At 37.5% G+C, this 18,070-nt stretch overlaps 1 protein-coding gene across 1 annotated transcript in view; it reads right to left on the bottom strand.

The window, feature by feature from the left end:
• Positions 1–1,387: 1,387 nt before the first annotated feature.
• Positions 1,388–18,070, bottom strand: part of LOC137041234 (disks large-associated protein 2) — a 38,253-nt gene continuing 21,570 nt past the window's right edge. The window contains exons 6-8 of the mRNA XM_067417279.1: positions 17,178–17,269; positions 12,665–12,817; positions 1,388–8,042 (exon numbers count right to left, since the gene is read on the bottom strand). Coding sequence (XP_067273380.1) covers positions 7,827–8,042; positions 12,665–12,817; positions 17,178–17,269 — 461 coding nt within the window. The 3' untranslated portion in view covers positions 1,388–7,826. The remainder of the gene's footprint in view (positions 8,043–12,664; positions 12,818–17,177; positions 17,270–18,070) is intronic.

Genomic DNA, 18,070 nt, shown 5'->3' with positions numbered 1-18,070 from the left:
CAAATCTATAATTATCATATAATTTAATGGAATTATTTAGTTAAATGTCCTGGCTGCTTTTGACTTTGCAATGAGGTATGGTGACTCAAACTGTCAAGCTCTTAAAAGGACAAAATTATAATCATGCACTTATGGTCGTATTTATGGTCTTAAAATTTTTAACTTATGAGACGACGCTTCTGCCTTTTTCCGTGTTTTAACTGTTATATGGTTGGGGGCGCTATTACTTGTCTTCTGAAGGAGTACAGAATCTCCTGACATGTGAAGAAGCAAAAACAAGTGATAGCCAATGAATATGTAAAATCACCCAATCACCATTAAAGAATTAAACAACATATAAATCAAAACTTCTTAAAGCTACACTGTGTAACATTCTTAGTTTATTCTTAGCTAAAAACACTTAGTTCTTTCAAAAATATATGTGCTCATTAATGTATATTTACTTTGTAAGTTTATAATATGCCATTGAAAATACATACGGGTGAGGGATTTGAATGCTGGTCACAATGTTGCTCCTCCATCTTGAAAGTACATTAGCCAAAGAGGGACATACCCGTAAATTCAAGCTTCCCTTTTCGCGTTTTAACACTCGATGGCAGTCATGAAAAGAGGTCGAACTGGAAGCCATGTTAATCTTGGACTAATAGGCCACCGTAGAAGTTAAAACGAATTCGGAATTGAGAGGAACAGAAACTAATGTTCACTGGATTTTCATATACCTTTACACCGCTAGATGGGGGAAAATATCACACAGTGTAGCTTTAATGTTACTGAACGCAATGTCAACCCAGGGCGAGCTATAGGACTGTGAAGCTTTGGGAGCGTTGTTGGACTCGATCTAGTCCATCTATTTTTTGATCATTGTTTTTGAATCCAATCTGGATGCAGTCTGACAAAACATGCTTTTCTCAACTTTTTTCATTATAGTTGTTCTCATTATATTCCCTGATGTGAAGGGTATAAAACAAATGTAAATATGGAATGAAGGATATAGAATGTACTGCATGTTAGCTTGTATATTGTGCTCAAAAGCTTAATTTATTTAAGTCCACGTCATGCTAACAATGCTTCTAATTACAGAGGGTATTCCAGAAAGCAGGTAATGTTACATACCTGGGTATGTTTAAGAGTAAGCAAGCGGATAACCTTGACTTTCGGTTCCAAACAGAGGTAACTTTCAGGGTGTGTAAGTAAACATGGCAGCTCACTCTCTGAACATAGCCTGCTCCAAAGCTTACCACACAAATTTAAAGTGCTGTTTGCGGATGTTCATTGAAACTATGGTTTATGGAAATAGCAAATCGTTTAATTCTTAATAATGATGAAACTTGCAAACAGTTGGCTAATGATGAGTTTGGGAAATGCACCCCAGCATAGTGAAGTGACTGTGTTCAGTTTGGTGAAATGGCATTTATATTTTGAAAATATTTGAAAGGAGAATTAAAATTTCCTGATAATTGACTCACCCCCACATCATCCAAGATGTTCATGTCTTTCTTTCTTCAGTCGAAAATAAATTAAGGTTTTTGAGGAAAACATTCCAGGATTTTTTTTTTTCCATTTAGTGGACTTCATCAGGGTACAATGGGTTGAAGGTCAAAATTCCAGTTTCAGTGCAGCTTCGAAGGGCTCTACACAGTCCCAGCAGATGAATAAGGATGTTATCTACCAAAACAATGTAATTTTCTAAAAAACCAAAAAACTTTTTAACCACAAATGTTTGTCTTATGCTGCTCTGCTTGCATCTCGTTTTACGGAATCACATAGGAAAAAACTGAAGTACTGATCAAGTGTTTAAAAAGCAAACATGCAAAGACAATTGCCCTTCACAAAAAAAGGTAAAGCAATGATGTCAGACGATTTTGTATTTGGAGGAAAAAATTTGATTTTTCATCATTTTGTGACCTTTCCAAAGTGATTACATAATGTGCTGCGCAGAGCAAGAAGAGCATTTGCTGTTAAATGGTATATGAGGTTTGTTTTTTGTTGTTGAAAATGACCAATCGTTTTGCCAGATAAGACTCTCATTCCACGGCTGGGATCATGTAGAGCCCTTTGAAATTGCATTGAAACTGGAATTTTGACCCGTTGTAGCCTGTTGTCCACTATATGGAGAAATCTGAAGGTTTCCTTCAAAAACCTTAATTTCTTTTCGACTGAAGAAAGACATCTTGGATAATGTAGGAGTGAGTAAATTATCAGAAATTTGACATTTTAAAGTGAACTACTTCTTTAAAATCTTACCATGAACCAAGATGGCAGATTTCAAATGTTCACAGTAGTCTAGTCTCAGCCGTAGTTGTCACTCGTGAACCGGCTGAACGTTTGATGCATATGGCGCCAAAATGGGAAAGTTGTAAATGAGTTTCAAATTGTCACCTGAGTGACTGAATTCTCTAGAAGATATGTGTCGCATTCTTTAATGGTCTGCCTGGAAATAAAGCTATCGTGATGCCAAACCCCCATATGGAAGAAGTAAGCCATAATATTTGCAACTGTGACAATAAGCGCATATCAGGATCAACTAAACGCTGGACTTTCAAAAGTATGTGAAGTTCACAGAACCATTGTTGTGCCATTGTTGATTGCACGACAACCTTGAATGAATTGTATGGAGCCCCTAAATGGACATGGTGGTGAAAAAATATAGGATAGGAGATAAAATGATATTCAATTATTTAATTTCAATTATTTTGCGTTCTTTCGCAAAAGATTTGCGCTCTGTCAAGAACCTTTGCATTCGCTCGCAAGACCTTTGTTCCCTCAGAAAACGTTTGCGTTCACAGGGGAATGCAAACATTTTGCAAGTGAACGGAAAGTTTTTCAGAATAACGCAAGACATTTGCGAGAGAACCCAAAAACATTAAAATATCATTTTCATAATTTTCTAATTTTCGTTGCGCAGACATCGACATCACATGTTACTGGTTGTTTTACATGTCAGTCAGAAGGCCTCTGGGCGGTCCTTGGCCAATGAAAGCTCCTATGGAGTCCAGACCTTCTGATGTCATGCAGTCAGTAGGTCTGGCTATGTGAGATCAACTGCACCATCTGAGCAAATGATATTGAGAGGAATTGAAATATCTCCTACTTTTGTCTCTTTAAATCTTGCCAGTTAATGGTCACCATCCAGTTTAAATGAGCGGCCTGAATATTCGCCAAATAATACCTTTTGTGTTCCATGGGAATCAAAAACCAATGGGGTTCTGATCAACATATTGTATATATGAGGAGATGACAGTAAATATATGGATGAACTATCCCTTTGCTTTAACCATGGTGTAAATTAATCATAGTTTTTCCCATACAAAAAACAGACTAACAGCCATATTGAATTTGCTGGATTTTTAGAATGAGAGTGCAAAATTATTGACAAGTCCTTCTTCGTTTTTTTTTGTTCTTTTTTGCAAGAGCAGGGCAGTACATTCACAATGCTTTTTGTGTACGATGTTGTAAGGCTGCCAGGTAAAGTAAATTAGGGATTTATCTGCTGCCTTCTAACGCCTTATGAATGTAAGCAGAACTTATTCTAAGAGGATAGAAAATACCGCTAGTGACGTAGCAAATAGCTGTCTCTGGGATAATTAGGCCTAGAATCAGGGGGAAATAACCCGGAATAATTTTATGCACATTAAAAAAAAATCCCAGTAAAGGGAAAAATAACTGCAAATAGTCGTATTTACAAGTAAGGTACTGCATCTAATGCTGCGGTTTGTTTTATTTAGTCCACAATTAAGGTAATAAAGAACCTCAAACCAAAATAGAATAAAGAACTGGAAGGGGAAAAAAAATGGTATTTGAATTCAACAATACATCATAGAGACCTCTGTCTATATTGCACATCCGGGTTTCTGTTCTCAAAGGTGACAAGGCAAATGGGCACATCTTTGTGCAAATGCTGGACTGAAAAGTCTGACATACAAAAAACATAACTGTCTTACCTAAAATAAATGTATTTCTTTTCAACAAACCAGTGACCATAAATATGATAATCCGAGATGCATTGAAACACTGTTAAACCTCCCTTTACAAAAGTCCACAGGTGGTTTATAGTGCTGTGCAGAAAGGAGAGGAGAGGGGCTTCTATGTTTTAGAGTATAAAGCAGCACCATTTACAGTAATATTATTAAAGTTTATTTTGCACCTTTATATGTCACAGACTACCTTGAGGGTAAATGTTGAGGAAGATTGGTGTTGTAAATACTTCTCTCTAAACGTTTTTGTGTACAATTGGTGGTCAGTCAATGAAAGTCAAGCTGTTACTGTATGACTGAATGATATCAAGGCCTTTTGGGCTGAATGAACTTTAAACCTTAGTCAGCGAATAAAAGGATTTTTTTTTTTTTGACATTGCAGTTTAGTCCAGAGCAAGATTAAATCTGTCAACCCTGAAGCTAAAACTAAATTGAAATCTAGAAGCAATAACTTCATGCAAATCCCCAAATGCAACAACATCCTGAGGATCAAGATCAACATTTCCCTTGGAAATAGAAATGTGGATAATTTAAGAAGTAGAACTGCTTTATACAAATTTTTAAGCAGTAGAAACGTTATCATTTTGTTTGAAAACAAATCTTAATTTTGCTTTTTAAATCTAAACTCCTTATAAAGTTGGTTTAGAGTCATTTTATGTTCTTGTTTGTGGGAATGATGCTGTTAATGAAGTGACTATGCTGTGACATTAGTTTTGTGCCAGTGCTATAGAATACGTATTCTGAAAGGATTGTTAACTGTGCCTATGCTGAGGGCTAATCAAGGCTTTGTTCAGACAGGTAGCAAAAATTTGATTTATCTGGAATCTGGAGTCTCCAAACTACAGTACACCAGAATGTGGTCTGAAATCAGATTCAAATCATTTGGAATGTGTCTGAAGAGTATTTTTCCATAATCACTGCAGTGTTTTGTACTTTATGTCTCTTTATTTTACATTTTTCAAAAATAAATGGAAGAATCAGATTTTGATGCATTTACAAACAATTAGCCTTTCTCAAAAAACGATTGTGTTTTAAGCATTTGCCTGCAAAAGCATTAAAATAAAGTTCACCTTTAGAAGTGGAACTCAACACTGTGTCTTGGATTGATGCTATGGGGAACGCCATCAGTGTGACCAGTGTGACCGATAAAAGTCCATTACGTCACTAGCAACTAAATGAGGGTGCCTGTAATGCACGTTATTAGTCTCTCTCTCTCTCTCTCTCTCTCTCTCTCTCTCTCTCTCTCTCTCTCTCTCTCTCTCTCTCTCTCTCTCTCTCTCTCTCTCTCTCTCTCTCTCTCTCTCTCTCTCTCTCTCAGCTCCCTAGTTCACTAGTCAGGGCACTGATCAGGACATAAGTCAACGGGCTTACTCCCTGATCAGTGCCCTGACTATTGAACTAGGGAGCTGATTGAGACTAATAACAATATCTGCTTCCTCCACAGCCCTGCAATCTGCACACTGAGGTCATGGAGAAATTTGTAATATATGCTAGGATGCCTGAGTTAAAGGGCTGCTTAACAGCTATCTCTTGTCTGGTGTTGCATCCTCTGTGAACGCTCACACCTTGCTAATAGACCGAGCATGTTCAGCTCTCGAGCCTGGGAGGCCATGCACACAATAAAAAAAGGGTTGTTGCAAAGGCGCCAGGCAACAAAAAATCAACTATTGCTGAAATGGCACAGAAATGGAGCAGGTTTTTGGTTAAAAGAAAATAGGAAATTGCTCTTTCCGTTGCTTGTTTCATAGTGTATGCAAACAGTGCTTGATTACTTATACATGCTGGTGCGTTTTCTGCAAGGAACTTTCCACCTGCCCCCCCAGGGTAAGACTGCCAGTGGTCAATGGCTGTGGGCGGAGGTTGGTTGTCTCTGGAAGACATCTATCTTGTTCTGACCTAATATCCTGAAATGGTTTCCAGGTTTTAGCTATATTCTCCCTATATCTTATGGTCTTAAGTAGAATTATGCTCCCCTGTAAATGGATTGATTTGTAAGTTCCACTCTTAAGGGTTGCTGCAGGGATAACTGATAACTCTTCAACTACTGTTGGGTGTGGAAGTAAGGATGTATGCCCCCTTTTGGATGGGTGCTGCATAGGCCTCACTAGTATGACCCATGTTCAATACTATAGCGGGTCCTGGAAGAAGTGCCTTTATTCAAGTCAGGGTTAAGCTGCTCTGGGGTTAGAGTATGGTGGATGCGAGCTATTGGCATACTTCAGCCTGCCTTTCTCTTGTTGGTGCAAGGAAAATGGAGTTTTGTTTACCTCCCTTTCCAACTACTTGAAGTAGGGATATAGCTTGCCGTTGGAAGTCTCTACTATTGTCCTGATTTGACAATGCTAACAAGTACAGAAAGTTTGTCTGCAGGCGTCCCTCCTTGTTATCTGTCACATACTATGGTCTGGTGCTAAAAGAAAAAGATGAAGTGCTAGCTATAGCAGGGCTTATGTAGAGTGCATTATTTCCCTGGAAGTAACAAATTGTATGCCCTCCTGAACAGTTGTTCAGTATTAAATTAGCGTCTATTTGCTCCTGTTTGGTGGGTTTCACAAGCAGGGTGTGAGCGCACTCCCCTAATTATTCCAGGGTAATTAGGTTGTACTCTCTCCATGGAAGTAGTGGTAATATCTAAGATTGTAGTTGAATATATTCTCCCTTTAGTGGACCCTCCCTAGGGGCTGTGTCAAGGCAAAAGAAGCTGACATAGTTGAGTCATTATTTCTTAAAGCTCTGCTCTTGGGGTCTCATAAGGCTGATGCCTGGCTCACAAGGGATATTTGTAAAAAACAGAACTTCTCTTGCTAAGAGAGCATAGAAGATTAGGTGTTTTCTTTTATTGGAAAATAGCAGCTTATAGGGAGTCGAACCACTAGACATGAGTCTATTTGGATGTGCCCCTTATTGATGCTCTGACTCCGGCTAAGTAATCTATATAATCAGCTATGCCTATATTGTTTGTGCATATTCATAGCTTAATTAGGCATTCCCTTAGCATGGGGTACTGGGTATTTGTTCCCCATAGCGTCAATACAAGAATCAGTGTTGAGATCCACTTCGAAAGGGAACCTCTCAGGTTAAAACTGTAACCTTGGTTCCCTGAGAAGGGGAATGAGACACTGCATCTTGTTGCCATACCCTAGGCCTACCTGCACCACTAGTGATGACACTGTTCACGCTTAATGCCATTCCCCACAGCGTCAATCCAAGATGCAGTATTTAATTCCCCTTCCCAGGGGACCCTGGTTACTATCATAACCTAAGACGTTCTCCTTCCATGTCATATTACTACCAACACAAAGTGAATTTGTGATGAGTGAATGCAAAAGTTCTCAGGGAAACTGAAATGTTTTATTTCAACACAACAGTTTTGTGAGCATTTTTCAGTGGAACACAATAGAAAAGTGTTTCCTAAATTTTTTTCCTATTTAGGGGCTGTTACATGCATTATGTAGTGAATGGTGGGTAAGAGATCAAGTCACTGGTTTTAGACTCTGTAAGTGAATGAATGTGAATATAAGATCTGTCAAACTTTGTCCTAAAAATTGGATATGGAAACCAAATCAAATTTTTGTGCAGTGTGAACAAAGCCTTAGTTTTGTCCTCTGAACATACTAAAACTAAAATCCAAACTGGGTTGCAGTAGCTGCAGGTTTTGGAGGGCATAGACTTCCATGACCTTTTTGCATTGAGCTCTGTTTGAGGCATATATAAACTCACCACTATTCTCAGCTCAGAGTAGATGATGAGCAGAGGAAGAATATGTGTAAGAAATGTGAGATGTGTACAGGTGGAGCAGAGACATGAAGCAGAATGATGTACCCTGTTGGTGAGGAGTGGCATATGTGTGTTTCATAAACGGGTTTGGGCTTCAGGGATGTAGATCTCTATGCTGTCGGCCCGTTCTGTAGCTGAGTTCTGACGGAAAGATGCAGCTCGTTTAGCAGCCAAGAGCCTGCGGCGGGCCTCTTGCCTCTGTCTGTCCTGCAGATCCAAGGAGCGCTCACGCATAACAGCTCCGCGACCTTTAGGAGGCCTCTTTGTAACAGGAGGTGGCCATTTTCTTTCCTGTGGAAAAGAAGTAGAGTTCATTACATTTTAATTTACATAGTTTCTTAGAATTAGGCTAAATTAAGTTATATAGTATTACCTATTGTACAAAATATACATACAGTAATACATAATCATTGTATCTATATGTGCGTGTGTGTGTGCGTGTGTGTATCAGGGGTGTTTCCTCCGAGTAGGCAAAGAAGGCAGTGTCTTCTCCAAAAAAAAAAACAGATAAGACAATAATCTATATTACAAAGATTAAATATCGCAACTATTACAAAATGTGACGTTAAACAGTGCAAAAGTTACTTATTTTTATAAAGTAACTACGGTGGCCCAGTAGTGCACAACATAACAAAATTTAAAAAGCCAACACAAGTCAAGTCACAACACAAAGAACACAAATCAATTCACAACACAAAGAAATCAAGCCACAACACAACGGAAAAGCCACAACACAACGGAAATGCTCCCAACCACTAGGGGGCTCTCTGAGTAAAATTAGCTTTCCTTTACAAAGATACAAGCACATAACAATGGTTAAGTGTATAACTATTGTATATCGACATGTAATATCAATTCAAAATCACCTACATGCATTCTAGCTGCATATTTATATTTGAGAATGCTTTCACTTGCTACCACGGTGCATGATGCCCAAGGGAACGTCTGCCAATTCCACCATGTAGTTGAAATATATCATTTGTATTAATTAAAATTACTTTTAACATTTAAAAACTGTCATGTTAAAATTCCTTTGCTTGGTTGTATTGGTAAAACTGAGTATGCATCGACTTCACTTTCCTGCCGGAACATGCCTCCTCAGCCGGGGCTGAGTGGCAGAAGAGCTGCTGCGTGACTAGAGTTAATAGAGGAAAACGTGAGTAGAGCAAACGATTATCAGTTTAAACTAAAGGTTGGGCTCGATATAGCGGTCCTTACAATTTACCACAGATTCAGTGATCCATGGATAATAGCATGCAGCCAGGAATCGTGATTTCCTGACATTTTTATGAGCCTGTTTTCGACATGAATATTTATTAACTGTCAGTCATCACATTTTTCGAGTGAATCCCGAATGTACAGGTCCTTCTAAAAAAATTAGCATATTGTGATAAAGTTAATTATTTTCCATAATGTAATAATAAAAAATGAACTTTCATATATTTTAGATTCATTGCACACCAACTGAAATATTTCAGGTCTTTTATTGTTTTAATACTGATGATTTTGGCATACAGCTCATGGACCACCCCCTAGTGGACTGGAGCATTTCCGTTGTGTTGTGGCTTGATTTCGTCGTGTGATGTTCGTTGTGTTGTGTTGTGTCGTAAGAGGAGGCAATGGTTCAATCTCGCTATAATTGGATATGATCGTTATGACTGGATATGATTTGTTTGTGCGATAAATCCCGTCTCTTGTTTTCAGCGCGTTCTGGTATTTGCCAGAATGAAAACGAGGATGGAGATAAAGGTAAGGTAAGTGTTGCACTTGGAGATTCTTCGGAATGAAAAGTGCATTATAAATAAAATCTATTATTATTATTATTATTCTCTGGCCGACTCTGGCCGACTCTGGCCGAGTACCTAAACAACCAAAACAGGGTTTAACATGATTAGGAATAGAGAAACTATGGGTCGTTGAAATAGACTGTAAAAAATGGGTCGTTGCCCGTTGATCACGGCTCTTGTGGTCTGATTGGTTGAAGGACTGTCCAATTGCGTACAGTCATTTGAATAATGCTCGTTTATCACACCTCTTGTGCAGTAGAAAATACAGAGCAAACTCCCCAGACCAATGTTCAATTTTAAATTGAGCTTGGTCTGGTGATTGCCAAACAAACGACACACAGGACGTACATCTGGCGTTAACGGGGAGACTAAGTTGACAACTCATATCACCGCTTTATGTCAAAATCAAACTACAAATTACCTGAAAACATGATGACTGTGGGGGGTTTTTTAGTGAGCAATCAGCTTAAAGAAATTAATGGTAGGGTACAACGGGGCAAAAGGCTCCTTTGTGTCAGTTTTGTTCAAGGTAATTAAAGCAACATTTTTGCAATAACGGAAGAATATGTAAAAGTATGGTATTTGGGGTAAAAGGCTGTTGGGGCAATAGGTTTACTATGGTTTACTTATTTAATATGATGATAAAGAGCGGCTGACTTTTACATTTGTTTACAACTTTAACAAAATCCACCATATTTATAATAAAAAACAATCAGATTTAATAATGTGATATTAATCATATAATAAAATATAATGTATTGTTACTACTGTAAATCTATATGAAATTATTATGGGATCTCCTTCAATGCTTTGAGAACCTCAAATGTTTATATATTTTTCCAGATATATTTCTATATTAACACATTTTAATGATAGCATATTTATTGCTTAAAAAAGGATTTATTTTACTCATCAAAATAACTTTTTGGAAAAACTTTGCTAAAGTGATTGTTTTGAATAAGTATTAATTTAGACATTATTAAAAACATATTATTTTAGCGAAAGTATTTTTATCAATACTGTGTGACTTTTACTTTACCCCACACATGGGCTCACCAGCATAAGGCAAAAGGCACACATTTTTGTCACCCCCCTCGTCACCTCATACATTTTTAAAGATTTTTTAAATAAAATAAACCACTTTTATGATTTATTTTCACACAAAATCTGTTGCTCCTGCTCCATAAATGTTCAATACAAACATACATATTTGTCTGTACATTATAGGAGTAGTGAAAAGCTTATTTTTCTTAAAAAGTGCCCTAGAATTAAAATTGAATTAACCTTGCCATAGTGAAATAATAAGAGTTCAGTACATGGACATCACATACTGTGAGTCTCAAACACCACGTCCTCCTACTAATTTTTAAGTAAATCTCGTGCATGAAAAACAAATTTTGCATCTGTCCAAACATGTTCATTGTCAGGCGGAACTGACGGAGCTGAATCATCGGGACTGCAGGTAAACAAGCGTCACTCGAGGATAGCGAAAGCAGCAGCTCTAATGGACACACATCATGTTCCAGGCTGTGCAGGGGATGGGAGGACTTTTCTACCCTTCCCAGAGATATAAAATGTCAACAGTCATGATTGATGTTTATAATCGGATACCACAATAATTTAATTCAAAATCGTTCGTTTGTTCGGCCCATTTCAAGCAAGCTTTGTTCAGTGTCTCAAACTGAAGAAAGTGGTAACTATACCTATATTCCTGCAAGCAGTAAGTAGCGATTTTATCCACTTATTGATTGTTTAAACAAATTCCGATTAAATTGAAAGTTTCTTAGAGAGACAGCATTGTCTAGATAATCCAAGATGCTAGTACAGTAACAAAAGGAAACTCTAAGTACCATACAAAACTAAATAGTGTGTCTAATGACAAAGGTTAATATTATTTTGTATTACAAAAATACAACCGTAGATACGTTGCTTACAGATCATCCACTCGATCCTTCTAGCAAACGTCACCTTTTCCACCATACAAGTTAAAACGATAGACATTTGAAAAGGCTATTCATTTTGTAAAAATATATATATATATATTTTTGACAACTGAAGTATGATGTTTTTGCATGCTTGTATTTCAGAGTACATCACAGTCACTGCGTAGCCTACATTGTGACTAATGTTATATTAACATGCAATATCGTTGATGGAAAAAGATGAGTCATCGCTGGTTTTGGTTTTGTCTGAGGGAAGGAAGAGCATTCTTTCTTGCGGTTGCCAGATTTCAGTAATTAAAATCCCCGAATCAGAGCTTTTTTTGTGAAAAGAACACGTATACTATCCAGTGTTTTACCTAAACATGTATAATTTGGCAACCATTTGCACGCAAGCTCTCTCTCTCACGCGCGGATGATCTGAAAACGCCAATAAACAAGTAGGCTGTATTTTATCAATCTCCATTTGAGATGTTCTGCTTAAAGTGTCATTCAGTCGTTCTGTGTTCTGTCAGGACGGTCAGGACTCACGAACCGCTTTGCTGAACAACTGAAATGCTGTGTGCTGTGAGCTGCTGAAATAAATTAGAGCAGAGCTCAACATTAATTTTCATGACCCTTCCAAATAAGGCAAAAGAGAGCATTACATCCTACACTGTAAAACAATATTTAGAAAAAAAGTTACCTGGTTGCCTTAAAAATGAGTTCATTTTAATTACAATTTTGAGTTAATACAATGAACATTTTTTGAGATTCGACAACCTTTATTATAATATTACTAAAAGATTTTGTAAGCATTTTGGGTAATTGTGTGTTTTATTTCTGATGACGCAGTGAAAGTGTGACACAGTTTATGTGGTTCAGATACAATAATATTTTAAGTTTCTATTTATTAAACAAATTTCCTTCATTGTATCAACTCAAATTTTTAATTTCAATAAACTCAATATTTTAAGGCAACCAGGTTACTTACTTTTTTAAGTTAAACCAACAAAAAACAACTTTTTTTTTCTTTTTCTTTTTTACAGTGTAGGGACATTTTATAGGGTTGTAAATGGACCTATAAAACTGTATCTGGAAAATTTTTGCCCTTAAATAAGCCACATACCCTCTATGTAGATATCAGAGAACCATACATATTCATGTCTGTGACCATTGTGTATAAGCTCTTTGACTCCTCACAAACCTTCTTCTCTGGACTCTCCACTATCCTCCACTCGTTGCTCTTGATTTGCTGCAGCTCATCAAACTTGGCAGTGACATCATCAATGGAGAGCTGCAGGAGATCCCAGAACCCAGCCAGGTCCTGGGCCGTGGGGCGGGGCATAGCACTGGGGTCCTGCATAAAACCAGAAACAGAACAATTATATATCACACTCTCCTCACAAAGAAAAACAACAACGATGAGTTACAGTTCTCATCAAACCCCTTTCAGAATCTCAATTATCTTTTTTAAAAATTATAATAAATGAAATAAGAAGAGGGATCATAATAATAAATTGTTTTTTTATTTAGTTTTTCCCTGATAAAGCTGTTTAGATATTTGCTATAATCTGTTATAAGTGTAAGATCTTAATATATGGCTCTTAATATCATATGTTGCCTGTTGAGTGTAAACGATTTGAGCCTTTTTAGCCGGTGACTATGTGTGAGGCCCTGGTTTGTCCTGAGTACTCTGAGCAGTGAATCGGCCCACTGTTCTTGACATAAATCCTCTAGGTACAGTAAGTTCTTTTGTATCTCAGAATGCTCTGCACGTTTGAGCCCTTCCTCACAGTGGCGCAGTGATATCGAGATCCAGCTTTGCCAGTCAGGACAATTTAGGGACTCTATTATCAGAAAAGGCTGTAAGCAGGTGGCAGAAGAGACATGAACAGCACAATTTTTTAAATTTCATCTATTATTTTGGCATATGTTCTGGAACTTCTTTGTGGTATTACAAAATAAGAATAGTAAAAACTTACAAAAAATGGTGTGAACTTTTGACCCACTGAGCAATCAAACTAAATAAGGATCATTTACATTTATGTGATTCATTTACGCATCAATGCACCAAGTGCCGTGCTGTAATAAATTATCATGTATAATCACTAGAGGTCGCTGTAGTCCTGCTTCATTTTCATCATCTCATCCAAATATGAATACTTGACCATGTTAGGTACACATAACATTAGCATTAAAATAGCACAATGAAATGCCATATTTAAAAAAAAAAAAATGTATATGATATGTATTATTAACTGACAGTGTTATGTATACACTCAATGTAAATATATTTTCTGTAAAATCAATGATCAGTTAACCATTTTTCAGTTATAAACACAATGTTTGCTATATTTACTCTGCCTACGTACAGTTTCTTGGCCACTCATACTAGAGAGGACAGGCTGGTCTCAGTCTGTCCATGTGAATGTATTACAACATCCATCATTTCACAATCTCCAGAGAGAGGGAGAGAGAAAGCGAGACAGAAACAATCACTGACCACTAAACAAACCCTTTAAAGTGTCATTCAACCCGCCAACTACCAATTAATGTCAGGATCTTTTACTCTGATACAACTTGAAATGGGTTAAAGCTTCTTTCAGGCTAAAATTATATTTAGTGGAGTTGACACTGCAACTAATCAATGTGTAATTCAGTCAACTATCTTAGAAAACATATATTTTTTAAAACATTATTTAGTCTGGTTTATCTGCTTTATTTATATAAAATATAAATATGTGTGAATACTTGATTAGCAAAAATGCACAATATATTTATACCTTAGAATTCTGAAATAAAATATTTCGATTTAGTTTTTATTTATTTATTTATGTTAGTACAGTTAACTACAAAAATACATTGTCAATGAGGGAAAAATAAACTTAATTTATTTAATTAAATAATATATTGCGCATTTTTGCTTACATTTTTAAATGGGGGTCTAATGCTATTTCATGAGTTTTTTGCAGTGTTAAAGAGTTTGATTAGTATGCTAAACATGGCCAAAGTTTAAAAATGTCTGTAAAATGTAATATTGTTGGATGAATGACAGAGTACTTCTGTGTCAAAAATGCTCCTTCCGGTTTCTCTCAAGTTTTGGAAAATTATTTTTCAGAGTATGGCCCTGTATAAAGTCATAAAGCGCGGAAAATCCTTGAATGGACAATCCTTGTTTTCTCGCTAAAACAATATAAACGCTATCGTTTGGGTAACGCAAGTTGAGAAGGAATTTTTTAACAACGTCATCAAAGAAGTGTGTTTTTGGTTGAGATGAAAGGATAACCTTGTTCAGCTTCTCAAAGAACCCAGCGTTAAAGGACAACTCCCTTCAAATTTTTAAGTTTATCTTGATCGTTATATCTTTGTGAGTACAGTCTATAGAAGAAAAAAATGAACCGGATTGGTGCTTGAAAACGCGGAATTATTACAGTTAATGCCCAGAGCCCCTCCTCAACTAAAAGGGCAGTTTTGGGGGCATAAACGTAAAGGGTATCTTTGTGCCTCTTAACAGACACAAAATGCAATTAAAATGTCTGTCCAACATGAACAGGTCCCTTACATGACAACAAGATGCGTTTAGCCACATAGCCATTAATTAAATTCACCTGTTTTAGGCAGCTAGCTGTGTTTCGCGCTGAAGTCCCGTGGGGACTCAGCGGTTGCCGGAAAAAAGTAGGAAATGACTCTTGTTCAGTTGGGAAGAGTGTTGTGTGTTAAAAGCAAGATTATTTTAAATTACTGCACATCTTTCCTCAAGCCGTGTGTGCCCAAATGGAAGGATAAATAAAGTTTACATGACCTCCGCAGTGGTTGCACCCGTCTTTAACCACGGAATGGCATTTTTCTTCAACTGGCCCGGCTGTGTTGTGTCTTTGTAAGTTAGTGAAGTGTTCGCTGCAAATGTATACAATTCGGAAAGGCACAAACGCGAACAATTTCTTCTTCACTCGTGAACCCGATCGGATCATCACTCAAGTGATGACCGGTCATGAACGAATCTTTCTTTTTAACCGGTTCTTTTGAACTGGTTCTTTTTAGTGAACCGGGCGAACCAGTTCACCAAATTGGACTGAATCGTTCTAAACAGTTCACGTTTCAAATCAGCGCTGATCAGGGGCGTAGCACCAAATTTTGGGCCCTGGGTACAAACCATCTTGCTGGGCCCCCGTACCATGTATGTGTATGTATAGAAAACTGACTTCTAAGGCCCCCCCCCTGCCTCGGGCCCTGGTTAGTCAGTACCCTTTATCCCCCCAGTCCCATGCCCCTGGCGCTGATCGCAGTTTAGTTACTCACTTTCTGACATGAGTGACAGTCCTTCCGAATATAAATAAACCAATGTCTTGAATTATATGTTGTAACTCCAACTGTTCAGTGAACTGAGTCATGTTTTACTGAGAGAACTGATGAACTCACGTGCCGCTGATACAGTATGGGTGAGTAACTGAACGAGCAGCGGTCCTCAGGATCAGCAGTACAGAATCGAAAACTGTTTCTCTCAAACACGTTCAATACTGAGAAACGTCGAGCCGATGAGCAGAGCCTCTTCATAAACACAACGCTCTTCCCCACTGGACTGTTTTTCCGCAAGACTTCAGCGCGGGACACAGCTAGCCGCCTAAAACAGGTGAATTTAATTAATGGCTATGTGGCTAAACGCATCTTGTTGTCATGTAAGGGTCCTGTTCATGTTGGACAGACATTTTAATTGCATTTTGTGTCTGTTAAGAGGCACAAAGACACCCTTTACGTGTATGCCCCCAAAGCTGCCGTTTTAGTTGAGGAGGGGCTCTGGGCATTAACTGTAATAACTCCGTGTTGCAAGCACCAATCCGGTTCGTTTTGTTTTCTATAGACTGTATAACGATATAACGATCAAGATAAACTTAAAAATTTGTCTGAGCTGTCCTTTAAGGAAACAGTGGATGTTCCTGGCATTTTCAGTGACGAATGTTTTATAAGGAAAACTTGTTGGATTTGCAGGTCATTGCAGGCCGTGAGTAAAATGCATTAATGCCTGTTTTGTTGGCAATCGGCACCCAAGTGCATACAATGTAAACAAACCAAACAAACCAAAAGTGAATCAAAAGTTATCCATAATGCGATGCAGTGGTATTACTTTGTTTTCAAATTTGGGTAAGGGGGGGAAGTCATGAGAAGTCATGTTTAACATGATAGTTTTATCCTCCTGACTATAGCATAATACAATATGTCAGTCCTGAGATTCTTCACATAGATTTGCATGAAATGTTTGTGTGCTTCGGAGTGGTCCAGTGAGCTTGTGTCAGGCGAGTGTGTCTGAGGTACGGTTCTGGGTTCGAATATACCAGCGTATAGTTTATTATTTTCTTCCAGTACAGCTTATCGGTCTTTTATAAATCTAATAAAACTAAAGACTTCTTTGAGATATGTCTCTGTAGGTACTCAAGATTAACATGAGATTGGCTAAATCGGGAGATCGGCCCCTCCCCCCTAAGGATCTTTATAAATATTATTTTTAATGTGAAAAGACAAAATGCTGAAAAGCTAAAGTAGAAAAAATGTTGTTGTATTTAATAAATGCAAGGTAAACGGGGTAAAATACTTTTTGATGAACTGACTGTCAAGAGGCAAACTGATTCTTTCATGACAGAACTAGTGCATGGGTGATGCATTTTATGATGCAAAAGGAACATTAATGTATTTCTCATGGGCATCGTAGAAATGCCACATACCAGATTTTGCTGACACAACCAGTAAAACTGCTGGAATTTCTGGGACATGAGGAGGTGAGCGCTGCCCACAGCACTCCGGATCTTCCCAAGAACTGCAAGACATTATTAGATAGAGGACAACTGAGAAAAAAATATTTCAGTTATACAAATTATATACACACATGATATACACACATTAATTGTCTTTGTTAAATAGTGATTTAGATCTGAGAAATGTTTGAACCAAAATGTTACGAGGTGGTGATTGCGTATGAATTTTTTTAATTTAATTTTTTTAAGTAAGGATGAAGGTCCAACCCCAAACATAAACGTCAGTGGGGCATATTGAAGGCCCAGGCATATTTAATTTCTTTGCATTCCACTCCGTCTTGTACACATCGTGTTTACATACCTTTCAAAATATACTACAAACCATGGATAAATTACTTTTAGACATTGTGCAGTATTACATTTTTATACTCAACCAGACATCGGAGGGCAGCACTGAGTTGTGTCATTTATAAGACATTCGCTTAGAAAGATAAAGGAAGAAACGAAGACGATCTGCCATTGCACGCAAAGTTTAGAACAAGAACCAAAACATGAAATGATGGAGAAGGATACCAGTATGCTGCTTTGTTGACAGTTCTTGGAAGAAGGTAGTGCCAGAGATGGACTTGATATTGGGAGATACGAGGGTCTGTGGATCTATCATTTTTAAAAGCATAACAGCTAACTTGTATCACGTGTGCTTTGATAACAAATTGCATTGCTACCTTGACATCATTGAATTTCGTTCAGAGTTGTGACAGCCAATCACTCTTTGCTTTAAACTGAATCACAAGAGCATTTTTCCCCGGTGTAACCTCTAAAAATGGATTAATCCAAAATTAATTTTTAAGAGCAAACATGTT

This window comes from Pseudorasbora parva, chromosome 15 (assembly GCF_024679245.1).
Source record: "Pseudorasbora parva isolate DD20220531a chromosome 15, ASM2467924v1, whole genome shotgun sequence".
In the NCBI taxonomy this organism is placed as follows: Eukaryota; Metazoa; Chordata; class Actinopteri; order Cypriniformes; family Gobionidae; genus Pseudorasbora; species Pseudorasbora parva.
The sequence above is the reverse complement of the archived record's forward strand: the minus strand, read 5'-3'. Positions and strand labels throughout refer to the sequence as shown.